Below are 17890 nucleotides of genomic sequence, written 5' to 3'. Positions count from 1 at the left end.
GGGACCTTGAGATTGGAGACTAGCAGAGATTTTAAGCAGGTACATGGGGAAAGGGGGTATGGGGATGGCAGCACGAAGTCAATAGAGCACTTAGGAGGTGGGAAAATTCAGAGAGTCCTTAAAATGGAGACAGGTAATGTCTCAGTCACCTGGTAATGGAACTATCTTGAAAGTGATTTCCTAAGGTCTCTATCATTCCTGGTTCAGAGTATCTTCTCTGTGGAGTGTGTGGTGGATCGAGAGGGTTAAGGAGACTCACGAACCCCTCCTTCCAATTGCCCCAGGTTAGGGAGGGTGAGGACACATTAACCAGTGGAGTGATTACTGAGAGGAGGAACAGCTGCGTAAGAATTAACAAACAGGAAGAGAGGCAAAATCCACTCCTCTCCTCTTCCCCAGCTCTTTGCAAACACATTTCCTTGGCTGCCAACACAGCACATGCTTCCAGAATCCACAGGTTACTGGGCAGTTCTCCTGGGACAGGGCTCTGGGCACAGGGTTGTGCTCTGAAGCTAGAACAGGAGTCAGCATGGCGGGGCAGTGGACACTCCTGCTTGCTGCCTTCCTTCTGCCTGGATTCCTGCTCTCAGAGGCTGCCAAAATTATGACTGTATCATCTTCCCTAGGTGAGGACTTGGCAGAAGAATTAGAGACAGCTGCTTCCTAGGCACCTCAGCTATGGCTCAGGCAGACAGCCCTGGGTCAGAGTGTCATTCCATATGGTTTTCCAAACAGGGCTTGGATCCCACACTAGGGAGAAGAGGGAGTGGGTCTGGAGAAAGAAAAAGCAGTTTCCTTTCCTCTCTCGCTCTCTCTCTCTCTCTCTCTCTTTTTTTTAATTTTATTTATTTATTTGACAGAGAGAGATTGAAAGACCTGCGGATCCCCTTACCCAAGAATTCAACACTGCCACAGGATGCAAACAGCAAGAGGTTCTTTATTGTTACGCAGGCGCCTGCGGGTGGTCAGCGCGCGCCTGCGGGTGGTCAGCAGCTCCTGCTAGCTAAGCACACCTGGCTGGGGTGGTGCAGGATTTTTATAGACAGGTACAAACAAGTCCCGGATGGGACGGGGCCGATTGGCTGACAATTTGAACATTTGAAAAAAGGCATACTTGGTGTTAGCGGATTGGCTTTGGAAGACCCCCTCGCGCGAAGAGAAAGGCGGGAAGGGGAAACAAAGAGGGGAAGTTTGACCTTATTACTCAGCAGAAAGACATCCTGCCTACCTGACTATGCAGCCCCCTGTCTACGTGACCTACGTGACCATGCAGCCCCCTTGCCTATGTGACCATGCCTCGGCTATTAGGAGAAGGTATCTTGTTCAAACAGGAGACAAGTGTCATGCCCTAAAAGCCAAGAGGTTACAGAAAGGCAAAAGAGCAGTTACATTGAATTCAACCCTGGGGGAAGGGTCTTTTCATTGCAAGGGGAGGAGGGGTACTCTTACACAACAAAAGAGCAGTTAATTAGTTAACGACGGTGTGGGGGGGTCTTTCATTCCCCCCTTTTTCTTGATCATGGATAGAATCTTATATCCATTTGTCCTTTTCTTGCACTAAGTGGGGTACAAGGCGCCAGCTTTTGCTTTCTCCTCAGCCAGCCTCCTGCTCCTTCATTTCCCCCTGAACAATCTTGACCCTTAAATCTTTAAGGGGGTTGAAGGTGGAAGGTCTCATCTTCTGTAACTTCTTCGTGCTGAATAGGGGCGCAAAGCTGTCCCTACCTACTGGGGTCAATATTGATCAGGGTAGGAATGTATAAGGGAGTTACGAAAGGTGGAGGCAGCTGAATCCAGCGCTGACAGTGAAGAGGCGTCCTCGGGCGCGATAAGGATCGTCTGTTGTGGTGTAGTCATTGTAGCAATGGAGTCTCGGCACCAAGCAGAGAAACAGTGAACAAAGCAACATATTAAGGTTAATAAGGCGATAAGAATAAGAAGCCCAAGTCAGTGTTAATGTTTATTCTTAGGCTTTGGCAATTGCAAAGTGCTAGTGAGCACTATGGCACACCTAGCTTTTCTTATTCTTTCTATGAAAACTACTGTCATCAGAAAACCAACTGTCATTCATATTTTTAACAGGGGCATCTTAAATCTGGCCATATAGAGTAAGCAAGATCAATAACCATTTTTGCTCTATAGAGGAAGAAGTACAGTGGTCAGGTTCAGGCATACAGGTAACTAGGTTTAAAGTTTGACAAATTTTAAGTATTATTTCTGGCATATCTATAAGTATAGTCCAATATTTAATTAGTTGGCCTCCATCATCCATTGGTGGCCTTTGGCTTCTAAGACAAATCTGAACCTGATGTGACATCATTACAGTCAAGGACTGTCCCATAGTGAGCTTTGAGGCTCTTTTATTAGGGCTGTTCTATGCTTAGCTAAAGCATCTGTTTGCAATTGCACCTCAACAGAGGTGGCCTCTAGGATAAATATGACTAAGGGATGAAACCAATAAGAAGACCTTTGAGTGGTCCAGCCTTAACAATATCCTGATTACAGAGGATCATTGTCAAGTGGGAGAAAACTTGTCAAGAGATAAGGGGAGTTCCCCATGCATCATTCAATCCACTCATAAAGAAAGTGGGGTCATCCACGGTGCCTCCAAGTCCATAGTTAATCCTATGGAGTGTGACAGGTTGGCTTTTAGGCAATTTCATTATCCCAGCCACACACAAGGTGTTAGTTAAGTTATATAATTGTAGGGAATTAATCCCATTTTCCAGTTGTTTAATCATGTGCCGTGGGGTCTGCGAATATCCCCACAAAACAGTAAGATCGACTAAAGGAGCTATTGTACAACTTCTCTGAAATTTACCTCAAATTGTTTAGCTTAGGTAAACATTTAAAGACAATCAAATCTAGAATTTAACATCCATAAAGGTGTGTTACTGATGAGGGAACAGGAGGCTGGCTGAGGACGGAGCAGGGGCTGGCACCTTGCACCCCCTCTCCACCCACTCCCCTTGGTAATATGTGTGACATTCCACAGGCACCCCTGACTGCCCTAAAAGAAGAACAAATAGTTAACTTGCAGAGATCATAGTCCTGCAAGGCAGGAGTCTCTCTTGGTTTATAAATGTCCTTGAGATTTACAACAAAGAAGTTACCTTATCAATAGCCCAATTTCCAAAGATACATAACTCAGTTTCTCAAGCCCTAACGTCACCCTCCCCTCCATAAAAAACCGAAGGAGACGGAGGTAGAAGGAAAAGTAAATAAAGTTAAATTTCTTTTAAGACCTAAATCTCACTAACAAGGACGTTTGATAGCAGGAATGTAACATTCCACCAGGAGACTCCCAATTGTCTTTATGTTAGTGCCTCATTAGAGGGAAAGTGGCCTTGGCTTGATAGTAACCAGGCCTTCCATATCCTGACAGTCTTCTTTATCCCAATAGCCCTTCTGAACAACCCTTTGTCCTCACCTACCCAACTCCTGTGTATATAACCAGCCACTCCTCACAACCCGGGGCAGCAGCATCTCCGTCTGCCCACGGGTCCTGTCCCCGTGCTTTAATAAACCACCATTTTGCACCAAAGATGTCTTAAGAATTCTTTCTTTAGTCTTCAGCTCCGAACCTCTCCCCACCGAACCTGACTTAGGTTCTGGGACTTCATCATTACTAAAACAATTTTTCTCTCTAAAATAACCCTCATTTACAGAGATAGCCAAATCAGGACTGATTCACTTGTGAAACAAATCCAGTTTTTACAAACTTGGCCCATTATTTACATAAGCTCAGCAAGAACAGTGAGTGTGATCATATAGATCTTTTAGAATCTGCTTTGCTGGAACTTCTTATAAGGAATCTCTAGGTTAAACTTTTAGTAGCCTCTCCGGGCCAGAAGCCAAGCCCTGTACTTGCCATCAGGCATGCCTGCAATACCTGTTGATTTGGGTGAATGCCTCTTCTGAGTCTCCGAACCTACCAAAGAGTGACATTCTTTACTCACCTGGTGAGGCTGCTGGGAACTCTGTAAGCAAGGTATCAGGCCAACAGTCCCAAGGGGCTTTATGGCTCCAGGTTTCATAAAGTCAACCTTAGTTCCTTTAAAGCTGTCTGGTCATATCTGAGTCTATGCATGTCTTTCTCAAATATGACATTCCAGCCAAAGCCTTGGTAAAATAACCCATGTTTCCAATGGTGTCCTGTTACAAGGAGAACAGATTCTTATTGAACTTATGCAAATGACTGATTGCCATGGAAGAATGCTTAACTGAGACCTTTTGGTTTCAGAGGGTTCAGATAGAGAGAAAAGTTGAATGCTTTGATTTGTTTGCAAATCAATACTTTTACATCTCTGTAAATTACAGATAACTAGGAGGAAGTATCCCTAGTCTGGAAGAGCAAACATTAAAGAGAACCAGCAATGTTTAAAGTAAGACAAAACATTAAGAGACACAACACTATAATCTTTTAGTTCATTTAGTCCCATGTTACTAATTCTGGTGAATGCGGCTTTAGTCCGTTTTGGAAATTCTTACCCATTTCAGTTTTAGGATTTTCAAGTATATCAAATATCTGTATTTGTCCTGTAAGTCCTTGATAGGAATCTCCTTGAAGATAAAACTCATTTTGCAAGAGAATTAAAACAATTATAAATGCCAAAAACTCAGAATGGATATGGTTAGAGCTAAAGAGACACGGGAGTTTACAATTTAGCTGCAAGGAAATCAGGTTATTTCTGTGATACATAACATTTCCATAATTACAGTATCAAGCGGTGATCTCTCAAAACATTAAAACTTTAGGAAGTGCGTAGAATCTCTAGAATAGTTATAGTATTTTCCCAAATGTAATCCAAGGTTTATCATTGGTTCAGTAGTACTTCATGAGCAACTTCACATACCAAGAAAAAGCCTGAGTTAAAGAGATTTACAATTTAAATCTTGTCAACATTTGCTAAACTCTTAGAAAGTGTTGAAGCATATGCCTAAATATAATTAGGGATGTTAAACACCTAATAAAACAAAACATAGAAACTGGGTTTTCTGGGCTGGCAAAGAGAAAACCATTTACATTTTCTTAACAGCAGATCAATTGATCTAAGAAAACATTGTCCTTTTGAACAGAGACAATTTCAGCCTTGTACCAATGTACCTTTAAAACCCATTCATTTCAATCTTAATCCATTCTTGACCATAGATAAAATTCCTTTTCTGAAGATCTCCCTTCACAAACCTTCTACAACTTTCCTTTGCATTCAGGTTTTGTCCCAAGCCATTTCCTTCCAAACAACCATCTCATTTAGGACAAAATTATCTTCCTTTACCTTCAACAAAATTTATTCCCATTCCTTAAATCTTTCTTACATATCTCCTACTTTCCTACATAGTTTCCCTTATTTCCATCAGTCTTAGTTACACTAAGCAGAACTTTGTATTCTTAGAAACACCTTTAGTTATTAACTAATTGTGAACTGTTACAACAGAATTCTTCAGGTGGCAATTTATCAATCAGTTAAGTGGCAAACAAGTTTACCAACAGATTTAAATACTCTTAGTTTCTTTGCAGTAAGAAGTCAAAAGCACAAACCTACATCCAGTAATTAACGACTTAGCTTTTTATCCTGTTTGGTTAAGATATAGATGTCCACAATTCAATTCCATTTGTCATCCAAGCGAAACTTTAAAACTTTCAGGTTACCAAAGACTTTGAAAGCTATTTCAGCAATTAGCCATTAGAACTTTGAGACAGACAATTAACCATCAGTTTAGTTATTCCTTTGCTAACAAATTTTAACAAGTAACACAAGCTTATCTGACCTTCAGTAAACTGATAGAATAAAAGTTTCACATTTACTGCTGTAACTTCAAAGACACGTCTTATCTTAATTAAACCAACAAACTCAACTTAGTTCCAACTCTGATTTATGTTCCACCTGGACCCACTCCACTTTGAATGTTTACCTGAGACATGCGTGGGAAGATCTGGAGTGGGGAGGTGTTAGGTCGAGGGGGTGTTGTTCTTGCTCCTTGACAGTGGAGAGAGAAGGAGCTGTGGTGCATGATCTAGAGGCCAGTCATGCAGGCTGCACACACGTTGGTACAGAAACACGTAAGGGGGAAACAGAAGAAACAAAGCGCCGCCAGGAGGCAGAGAAAGGATTCCCGGTTTTGGAGCTCCTAAGCCCCAACAGAGGAGCAGACGCCATGCTTTCCCACCAGCAAGGGGGGAGGGGTTAAGCAGTCCAAGTCAGGCCAGAGAACACAGGGAAACTTCCCCGAAACAAAGAGAGTTTCGGCAGCTGCTTGGGAATATTCCTTATAGTCTCTGTCTCGAGTTAGACCAACCCCAGTTGGCTCCAGTTAACCTTAATCAAGGGAAACACAAAGGGCGACGAGAAAAGCACACAAGACACAAGACAATTAACAAGCCGGCAAAGACAAACGCGCGCGATTTCGGTGCAACACCGAAAGTACAGATTCAGAGGGCCGCGAGGAACTGCAAGTTTCCTCTGAGGCCTACAGACAGACGTATCCCTCGGATACTTGTGGGGCCCCAAAAAACCGGGCCCCTCTGATCCCTGGGGCGTCCCCCAGGGTGGCAGGGGAGAAGTCCGAGTTCGTCAACTCCTTCTCAAGCTGCCCAGAATACAGAGCTACTACGCGTAGTAGTACAGTCCTATACAGGCGTATAGGCAGGACAGAGGACAAACAAGAACACGAGACAGGAGACAAGAACACAGTTATTAAAATTTAAATGCTGACCAGCTTACCTCCCAGTGAGAGTCGGTTGGATCCCTGGGCAGGAGTCCGATGATCTCGGCGGGACCTCCAAATGAAAGACCTGCGGATCCCCTTACCCAGGAATTCAACACTGCCACAGGATGCAAACAGCAAGAGGTTCTTTATTGTTACGCAGGCGCCTGCGGGTGGTCAGCAGCTCCTGCTAGCTAAGCACACCAGGCTGGGGTGGTGCAGGATTTTTATAGACAGGTACAAACAAGTCCCGGATGGGACGGGGCCGATTGGCTGACAATTTGAACATTTGAAAAAAGGCATACTTGGTGTTAGCGGATTGGCTTTGGAAGACCCCCTCGCGCGAAGAGAAAGGCGGGAAGGGGAAACAAAGAGGGGAAGTTTGACCTTATTACTCAGCAGAAAGACATCCTGCCTACCTGACTATGCAGCCCCCTGTCTACGTGACCTACGTGACCATGCAGCCCCCTTGCCTATGTGACCATGCCTCGGCTATTAGGAGAAGGTATCTTGTTCAAACAGGAGACAAGTGTCATGCCCTAAAAGCCAAGAGGTTACAGAAAGGCAAAAGAGCAGTTACATTGAATTCAACCCTGGGGGAAGGGTCTTTTCATTGCAAGGGGAGGAGGGGTACTCTTACACAACAAAAGAGCAGTTAATTAGTTAACGACGGTGAGGGGGGGGTCTTTCATTATCACAAGCAGACAGAGAGAGAGGGGGAAGCAGGCTCCCCGCTGAGCACAGAGTCCGATGCAGGGCTCGATCCCAGGACCCTGGGATCATGACCCAATCTGAAGGCAGAGGATTAATCCACCAAGCCACCCAGGTGCCCCTCCTTTCCTCTCTTTTTATCTGCTCTGGAGGTGATTCCCATTGTGCATAACTGGGGCCAGAATTTAGTTCCAGTGATGACCTGGAGACCTTGAGTCACCTACTCTAGGGAAGGTAGGCACTTTGAGAGGTACACCCTAGAAGTCTGGGGGTGTGCAGTAGATGCCAGTAGAAAGTGGAAGGTGAGGTAAGTATCAGGCTCTTGGAGGCCAAGGATGGGGGCTTTTGGGGGCAACAGTATAGAATGGGAATGTGTCATTAATAAGACACCTGGAGAACTGACAGGGCAGAGGAGGGGGCCCCAGGATAATCAAGATCTTGGGATCCCCTCTCTGTTTTCACCCTTGGTGGTGGAAGGTTTTGAAAGACAGTGAAGCAGTTAGTTCTATGTGAGCTCAGGTTTATTTCCTTTATTTTTTGCCTCCAAAGGCAACAGAAGGGGAATAAGAACATTTATCAGGATAAGGAGGCATCATAGGATAGAATTTCCTCAAGACTCTTTTGGATCCATTGTGAAAGGATAGGGGGCTCTGATGATCACTTTTAGATCCCTGTGAATCTGGGATCTTAGACTTTAAGAAACCATTGAGTTCATCTAACTGGGCATCACTCTTTTTATTTCCTGAGAGGCACTCTGAGGGTCAGGGGAATGAGGGGCCTTTTGCAAGAGCACATCAGACCTTCATGATAGACACACTTGGACTTTACACACTGTTTCTTACCTTCAACCTGTCTTCTTCCCCAAACTCTATACAGTAAGGATTCCTAAAAGTCAGTATTTTAAAAACCTTGATTTTTATTTTAAATCAATTTTTTAATAATAGTGGCAAAAAACAAAAACTAGAAGAAAACAAACTTCCTTACTCTTCAAAGCACGTCTCCTCCAGACTCTGAGAGGGAGTAGGTGTGGTTTGGAGACACTGGAAGCCTCACCTCTAGCCCAGAATGCACTGGGCTCACCAAGACCTCAGGAATGGCTGCCTCTGTAGATGGCTTGTCCCGTGTGTCCTTTCTTTCCAAGGGCTAAATGTGAAGGCAGAGCAGGCAGTCTGAGAGAGTAGGGGTTTTTGTTTTCTATAATCCTTGTTACCTCAGGCAGGACAAGCACAGATATAAAAGACTAGAGTGATTTCCACAGATACACACCTTTCCGATAGTCCTACATCCCTCTCTGCTGACCCAATAATCATGAAATCTTCATCTTGCTAACAATCCCACTTCTTAGTGTGGGCAAATTCTATTCCTTTATTACTGATATGGCATTCTCTGTCTCTGAGACCCATAGACTAAAATAAAAGAGGTCCGTGATCACTCATGGTTCTAGAAAATCATTGATAGAACTTGTACCTCCCAGAAGATCAAAGTTCTCATTCCTTAGAATCTCAGGAGTCTTAGGATGGGTGACACCCCAGTCTGTCACATACAGGATCCTGTAGTTCCACCCAAGGGTTCATAGTTATCCTGAATGCCTTAATTAGATGTTCAGCAATTTTCAGGCCTGAAACATCCTGCCAAGTATATTTGAATCTCCCAGGATTTTGATTCTAAAGGGTGGGTCTACGTCCTTCTGCTTCAAATCCTATTTCTTGGACTGTTATTTAAGTTCCCATGGGTCTGTTCCCACTCTAACATGAATTTCCAGACAGAAGTATTCTATAAAGAGCTCTGACTGATTGTCCACTACGCACCCTTCCCAATCCCACACAGCACTGTTTCTAATTTCCAGTACAGTTATTTCTTTAGGGCATGGTGTCTCCTAAGGTCTGGCTAATATCAGTATGTACCTCAGATCAGGAATTCCTTAAGGCCCAAGAAGAGAAGCTCATCACACTGACATGAAGACTATGAGTCACAAAAGGAAGTGTCTGATGGAGGATTGCCCCAGGTCAAGATTTGGACAGACCAGACAGAGATATCTTTGTTGGAGCATATCCAGAGTGAGATGGGGGTACGGAAGTAATTTATTTTCCTTGGATCACCATGAACACTACTCTGCCCCCTTATCTTGCATATCCCCATCCTCCACATCAATTTCAGACTCTGTTCACATTTTTACAAAAATGAAATTTTATATTGTTCCTAGGTGGAAGCCATTATCTCCTGCTGGACCGGGTATCTCAGATTCTTCAAGATCATGGTCATAATGTCACTATGTTTCTTCACATAGAAGAATTTTTAATCCCAGGTATGTTTTTTTATGAATCATTTCATTCTTCTATCCCAGAGAGACAGTGTCTTCTGTACAGCACTGCTTAGCACAAAATCTGTTTGAATCTAGCTATATTGAAAGAAGGGGAAAAATCTGTGTGTGTCTGTTTTTATGTTACCTGCTGGATATTATAATAGGCTGTATAGACCAGGACCCCACATGCCATAACTCCATGGCTTACCCCCTTACCTAGGTGTCACTTCATTTCAGGCAAACCTCCATACATGATTATGATCATTTTGATAATTGCTGCTCTGTGGTGTGCCTTTAATTGTATTGAACAGAACGGTTTAGTCATATTTCTAGCTTCTGTTATGTAAGGAGAGCTGTTCTTTCTCTTTTATAGGTTACTTTCTACTCTTGTTATGAGACCAGAATTTTAAGAAAGCTTCTTAAAAGAATGTCTTTTGGTCATATCCTAGGATCAGAATCTATCAGTGGGATGATCCTATTTTCTTGAGAAGTCACTGACTGTCCTTGACTTTGTGCATAGTGATGTTAGATGTTCTTGGGTCACTGGATCCAAAAAATTTGTAGCTAAGATGAAACTCATCAATCAGGTCAAGTCTCTTGTTGACAGACAGGAATATAGAGGACCGAAGAACTCAAAAGATTTGTTCATGTTCACATAGCAGGTGAATAATAGAGTTGGGTAGATCTGGAACTTTAACTCTGGGTTTCTCATTCAGAATTGCTGAAACTTTACTTAAAAAAACCCAAATTAATCATTTTTGATGAAAACAAATATGAGCAATTATGAACATTTGGAGTTGAACTTCAGGCTCTGTTACGGTTTAATCATCTAAATTGGCTTCTATTTTGTTCACTGGATATCCTTTCTATCCTTCCTATACACATCCCTTTGTTTGTCAGTCTAATTGTGTATTTGCCTTGACTGACAACCATGGTAGTTGTAGTCCATGATTGTTTCATTTTGGTGATTTCTATGGATTGAGGAACTGCTGAAAGCTGTAGACATTCTACCTCTTTGACAAATATACCTACACTCAAAACTACTAACCATTCAGGGGACCCATGGATTCTTTTAGTCTTATTCTTGTTTCCAAGTTTTACTAGTCCAGAGTTTCTTGCAACATTTACCATTCACTGGGGATTTCTGAGGTTTTGAAATAGATTATTTTCTCTTCAGCAGTAGACCTTGGGGGAGGTCTGCAAATAAAGAAACATGTGATTGGGTTATTTTTGTTGACTTGATTGCACACTCAATATTGAAACTTTAGAACCTGCATTAACTGCCTGCTTGGATAACTTCCCCATAAGGTTTTTATTTATAACTTTCATGAATAAATGGCTGCAGAAAAACTCAGTTAGCTCCATTTTATATTGCTGAGACATAGGATTGTTCTAATCAATAACTGAAATCACAAGTTTAAGATGCCAATTTCAAATGGACTTAATTGTCTGCAATTCTGACTCTTCCTTTTCCTAAGAGAGCTTGTCATGCCTCTCCTTTTACCAGGTAGATAGATATTCCCCAGATGACAGTTCTTCTTTTGTATTGGGGATCTGTGCACTTACATCTTTGGTTCTCAGGGGGCTTGCCTACAAACATTTAAGTAAATTTCTGCCTGGTGGGATATTGTCCTGACCAGATAATTCCACCCCTTGAAGTCATTTAGTCCAGCTTTCTTTGGGTATGGAGGCAGGAGAGGAGATCAGTAGCTAATGTAAGGAAGCTCTATGTTGAAATTCAAGCTTTGATTAGACTCATGGGCTCCTTAGTTTATCTATGAAGCAGTGCTCACTTTAGCCCTGGGAGTTAAAAAACCCAGTATCTTAGTCTGCTGTTACCAAGGGGAGGTCAGTTTCTTATTGCTGGGGTCTATAGAGTTTAATAAATTACAACCATTATTTTCCTCTGAATTTTAGATCCTATTGAGAGAAATTACAGAAGTTGGATCAAAATGCACCTTTATCTAGCTGATCGGGGAGCTTTCCATAGATCTTCAATAACTCTCAAGACTGAGTAGTAGCTTGAGAAGAGGCTCTGTATAACCTCTGGGTTTTGTTGTGTTTCATTCTTTATGGTGCCTTGGGTAGTTTCTTCCCATGTTTGCACTGACCGTTCTCAGGAAGAACCCAACCCCAGAGCTTTCTCTCCCCATAACTCTCTTGTGGTATTCTGCCCTGTGAGTTCCAGCTGCCATATCCTGCCCCAAATCTGATGTGCTCCCTCAGGGAGATGGCCAGGCCAGATCTGGGTATCTCCTTCATGAGCTCTATCTTGGAAGTTTTCTCCAGCTGTCCACAAATATCCTGTACTACCTGGGTTGCAATGTCTAAAAACCATTTTAGCATGTATTTGGTCTGGTTTTATTTAGTAAAGAATTTCAATATGGTCCTGTCATCTTCTTGTGGGCACAGATTGAAGTTCCTTATCTTCATTATTTAAACCATTGTATGGAAATAATATTTTCAATTTGTTACCTTTGGATATATACATATGATAACATATGTCTGTATTTATACCTGTGAAACTATCAACATTGTCAAGATAACAAATATATTTGTTCCTCACTAGAAGATGTCTAATGTCCTTCTGCAATCTCCCCTCCTGACTCTCCCACCTTTCCATTCCCATTTCCTAATGATCCCCAATATGTCACCCTATGTCAGATTGTATCATATAGATTTTATAGAAATCAGATCACAGTTATGCTGTCTCAGATTTTGGTTTATTGAACTCAACAAAAAGTATTTTGTGATTCATTTATAATGTGTGTATGCATAGTTCACTCACTTTTATTGCTGAATAATGTTCAATGTATTTATTGCCACAATGTTTTTATTTATTTGCTTGTTGATGGGCATTAAGTGTGTCTCCTATTTGAGCTATTACAAATAAACCTGCTGTGAAGAGTTGTGTACAAGCCTGTGTATAAACATGTATTATCTTTTCTTTGGATTAACTGGTAGGAGTGCAGTAGCTGAACCGTATGTTAGGTGTATATTTCACTTTTGAAGAAAGGGCCACACCATTTCCCAAGAGGCTGTAACATTCCTTCTCACAGCCGAAGTGACTGCAAGTTCTATGCATACCACATCCTTGCCAATACTTGATAAGGTTAGTCTTTTCGCTTTTAGTCACCATTGTGTAAGTGTTTAGTTGTATTTCATGGTGGTTTTCACATGCATTTCCTTTATCACTAATGATGCTGTACATTTTTTTCATGTGCTTGTCATTCATTTATCTTTACTGGTAACTGTTTGCCAAATTTGCCATTCATAAATTGGGTTATTATTATAAATAGTTCTTATTATTGAATCTTCAGATATTTTGGATATAAGTCTTTTATCAGATATAAATCTGCAAATATTCTTTCCAATCCATGACTTATCTTTCACTCTCTTTGGAAGAGCAGAATATTTAACTCGATGAAGTCTAATTTCATGCTTCTGTGGCATGTATTGGTATGAATATATGATTTTTTTTTTGCTTGTTTTGTCAAAATAATGAGTGACACTGATTTACAAGTGTTAAACTAACCTTTTGTCCTGGGAACGAATTCCACTTGGTCTCAATGTGTTTTCTCTTTTATGTAATTTTCGATGTAATTTGTTCAATTTTGGTTTAAATTTTATATCCGTGTCCATGTGGTTCCATGGTTCTCTGATTTTCTTGGGATTTTTTTCTTTCTTTTTTCTGGCAATATTATCAGTGCAATAGTTTCCTGACAGAGTGAATTGGATAGTATTCCTCTTTCACTTTTCTGGAAGACTTTGGGTAAAACTATTGTTTCTTCTGAAATTGTTGTAGCCACCCTGAGAGACTGTTGTTGATTTCTAACTTCTCCCCACCCCAAAGTTAGATTGGAATGTTGAGATTTATAGCCTTGTATACACACAAAGAGGTTATAAAGTGGTTTATTAGGGGCTCCTGGCTCACTCAGTTGGTAGAGCATGCAACGTTCAATCTTGGGGTTGTGGGTTTGAGCCCTTACTTTGGATGCAGAGATTACTTAAACATAAAATATTTAAAAATATGCAATGGCTTATTAATAACATAATCAGGCTTCATGGAGAGAGTAAAGAAAGTCTCAATCTGGTCCAAACATACATTGAGAGAGCAGGGAAAAGAGGATGCTTTTGGGCTTTTATGGTAGTCGGTGGTGGGGCTGGAATGGGTGTTTCCCTTCATGTTTGACTGATGATGAGAACATCCTGTTTCATTTATTTCAGTTGGATCTTTTATAAGAAAGTCGATTATGGCATTTTATGAGACCTGCTGCCTGAGGCTGTTGAGGGAGCTGAATGTTTCACTGAATGTCTTGTTCAAAAGACCAGCATTGTGCATGTAGAGAAATGAAGCAGTGCCTTGGTCATTCATAATCAGTAATGTCTGAAAATCTGTAGAGGATAAGGAGTCTTGCTTCATGCTGTGTGTTGTGTCTTTGGTGTGTGGAGACACATGTGTAACCTTCAGGTATATTTTGGATATCTATATGGCAAGAGTTTCTGTGCTCTTTACCCAAATGGAACAACCTTTTGTCTTTATAGGTCTCTTTGGAATGCCTTTTTCTTCTTTTAGTTAACTTTGGTAGTTTCTGTCTTTAAGAATTTGTCCATATCACCCGTTCTCCTATAGTCCTTTTCATTTCTGTGTGGTAATTAGTGGTGTTCCTTCTTTCATCTGTGGTGCTAATAATTTGTATCTTTCTTGTTTGTAAATGTTCTTGATATTTTCAAAGAACTGGCTCTGCTTTTATTGACTTCTGTTGGTTTTCTATTTCCAATTTCATTAGTTTCCCCCAGTCTTTGTCAATTTCGCCTTCTGTTTGAGGTTTAGTACACTTTCTTCGCTGGTGTCTTAAGGTGGAAGAATAGGGTATTGATTTGATAACTTCCTTTTTAAGATAAGCACTAAAACTCCAAGTTCCCTTTTAACCGCTGCTTTTGGCATCCCATAGCTTTTGGTGTGTTGTATAGCATTTTTAATTTTTTGTAAGTATTTTATGATTTCCCTTGTAATTTCTCTTTGATATGTGCATTATTTATAAGGATGTTAATTTCCATAATTTGTGAATTTTCTGTTTTCTGTCTGCTGTTGATTTCTTTTCTTTTCTTTCTTTCTTTTTTCTTTTTTTGCTGTTGATTTCTAACTTCATCCTGGTGTGGTTAGATAGCCTGTGATAAGTATGTTTTAACACCTATTGAGACTTATTGTGGCTAAACAATGGACTCTGCTGAAAAATGTCCTATGTACTCTTGAGAACAATGTGTATGCTGCTGTTGGGCAGAGTGTTCTGTGTATGTCTATTACACCAAGTGGATCAATGTGTGTACGTCTTCTGTCTCCTAACTGATCTTCTTTCTGGTTTTTCTATCTATTATTGAAGAGTGGATATTGAAATATCCAGCTGTCAGTTATTGCTTTAGCTATTTTTATGGTCTCTCATTAGGTGAATATGTGCTTATAATAGTCCTATCTTCTTGCTGTGTTGAACATCTATTAATATTTAATGTCCTTCTTTGTTTCTTGCAATCTTACTTGATTTAAAGTCTGTTGTGATTGATATTTGGTCATCTGCTTTCTTTTGCTTATTCTTCACTTAGAATTTCTTTTCCCATCATTTTCCTGTCTGTCTGTCTCATTGGACCTACAGTGAGTCTCTTGAACACAGTATGTACAGTTGGATCATGTTTTTCTTTGTGTGGGTGTTTATAGGCTTTTTGTTTTTGTATTTTTAAAAATACATTTGGTTTTTTGGGAATAATGGTAGATTTACAGGAAAGCTGCAAAGATAGTACAGGAAGGTTCCACAGACCCCATCCTCTTTTTTCCATTGTTAGTCCCATTTTATTTTTAATTTTTTAAAGTATTACTTTTTATTGAAGTATAGTTGATACATAATGTTTCAATAGTTTCAGGTATGTGACATATTGATTTGTCAACTGTTCATGTTATGAAGTGTTCACCACAAGTATGGCTTGCATCTGTCACCTCACAAGGCTATTACATTTGGATTATATATATATATTTAATTTAATTTAATTTTTTCAGTGTTCTAAGATTCATTGTTTATGCACCACACCCAGTGCTCCATGCAATATGTGCCCTCCTTAATACCCACCAGGCTCACTCACCCCCCATCTCCCTCCCTTCCAAAACCCTTAGTTTGTTTCTCAGAGTCCACAGTTGCTCATGGTTCATCTCTGCCTCCGATTTCCCCCAATTCACTTTTCCTTCCCTTCTCCTAATGTCCTCCATGTTATTTCTTTTACTCCATAAGTAAGTGAAACCATATGATAATAGACTCTCTCTGTTTGACTTATTTCACTCAGCATAATCTCCTCCAGTCCCATCCATGTTGATACAAAATTGGGTATTCATCCTTCCTGATGGAGATGTAATATTCCATTGTATGTATGGACCAGATCTTTATCCATTTGTCTGTTGAAGGACATCTTGGCTCTTTCCACAGTTTGGCGACTGTGGCCATTGCTGCTGTGAACATTGGGTACATCTGTTTTTGTCCATTGTGTCAATGTCTGTCTTTTCATTGGAGAGTTTAATCATGTTCACTGGATGTAATTGCTGATAAGGAGAAACTTCTGTCCTTTTGATACTTGTTTTCTATATATCTTATAGGTTTCTTGTTCTTCACTTTCTCTATTACCATTTCTTTTGTGTTTAGCTGATTCTTGTGAAATGTTAAATTCTTGTGCCATTCCTTTTGTGTATGGCTATAGTTATTTTTTATGTGTGTTACGATGGGGATTTAATTTAACATGCTAAAATCTATGCTACTCACATTTTAATTTATAACAGTTTAACAAAATTCAGAAATTCTCCTCATATAATGTTTTTTCATCCCTTGCATCATTGATATCACAAAATTACATTTTTTTACATTGTGTGCCCCAAACATAAACTATCATTAATTTAAGTGTGTTAGTACCTTAAATTACAGAGAAAACTTGGAGTTACAAAGTTTAAATACTTGTTTTCAAACTAATAATATATTTTTTACAAAAATGTACTATTTTCAAAAAACATGTAGAAAGTTCAAGTCAAGTTAGAAAGCATTGCCATAATACTAGCTATCTAATTCCCTATGCATTCACCTCTATTAAAATCTTTATTTTTCCATATCTCTTGAGTTACTATCTGGTGGCTTCCTTTTTCCCAGGAGGGCTCCCTACTGTCAGTGTAGGCCTGGTGGTAACAACCAACTTTAGCTTTTGTTTACCAGGAATGTGTTAAAAGGAATGTCACTTTTGAAGTGTTGCCAGATACTGAATTTTTTGTTGATCATTCTTTTTCTTAGCACTTGGAATATATTAGCCCACTGCCTTCTGGGCACCAAAACTTCTGATTAAAAATCTGTTGATAATTTTAGGGGTGCCTGGGCAGTTCAGTTGATTAAGCATCTGACTCTTGATTTTGGCTCAGGTCATGATCTCAGCGTTGTGAGATCCATCCCTATGGCTGGCTCCATGTTGGCAAGGAAACCGCTTGAGGTTCTCTTTCTCTCTCTTTCCTTGGATGCCTATCCTCCCTCCATAAAAAGAAATCTATTCTTCATCTCATTGACATCCTTCAGAAAAAATTTTGTTGAGTAAATCAGTCATTTGTATGTGATGAGTCACTTTTCTCTTGCTGCTTTTATTATTTTTACTTTTTAAGTTTAAATTCAATTAGCCAGCATATAGTACATCATTAGTTTCAGATATAGCATTCAATAATTCCATATAATTCAATTCCAGTTGTATATAACACCAGGGCTCATCATTTTACATGCCCTCTTTTGCTGCTTTTACTATTCTCTCTTTATCTTTCTAAATTTTAATTATAATGTGTCCTGGTGTGGGTGTCTGAGTTCATTTTCCTTGGAGTTTATTGAGTTTCCTGGATGTTTCTATTCATATCTTTCACCCAGTTTATGGGATTTCAGCCATTATGACTTAAAATATTCTCTCTATTCCTTTCTTTCTGTCTTCTTCTTCTGAGCATCCACAATGCATATGTTGGTCCCTTAGGCTGTGTTCTTTTTTTCAGTGTTTTAACGTTCTGTTCTTTGCATTTGATAATTTCCATTGTCTTATTTTCAGGTTCACAGATTATTTCTTCTCTCCCTCAAATCTGCCTTTGAATCCTCCTAGTGAAATTTTCATTTCATT

At 40.2% G+C, this 17890-nt stretch overlaps 1 protein-coding gene across 2 annotated transcripts in view; it reads left to right on the top strand.

Annotated features, from left to right (window-relative positions):
- The first annotated feature begins 529 nt into the window (after positions 1-529).
- LOC101670464 (UDP-glucuronosyltransferase 3A2-like) overlaps positions 530-17890 on the top strand; it is a 34593-nt gene continuing 17232 nt past the window's right edge. The window contains exons 1-3 of one of the 2 annotated variants that reach the window (XM_004738121.2): positions 530-626; positions 9623-9724; positions 12437-12442. In XM_004738121.2, coding sequence (XP_004738178.1) covers positions 530-626; positions 9623-9724; positions 12437-12442 — 205 coding nt within the window. Of the gene's footprint in view, positions 627-9622; positions 9725-11964; positions 11971-12436; positions 12443-17890 lie in introns of both variants that reach the window. The other variant, XM_045079469.1, reaches the window with a different exon arrangement.

This window comes from Mustela putorius, unplaced genomic scaffold (assembly GCF_011764305.1).
Source record: "Mustela putorius furo isolate JIRA1106 unplaced genomic scaffold, ASM1176430v1.1 tig00000407_pilon_pilon_pilon, whole genome shotgun sequence".
Taxonomy (NCBI): domain Eukaryota; kingdom Metazoa; phylum Chordata; class Mammalia; order Carnivora; family Mustelidae; genus Mustela; species Mustela putorius.
The sequence above is the reverse complement of the archived record's forward strand: the minus strand, read 5'-3'. Positions and strand labels throughout refer to the sequence as shown.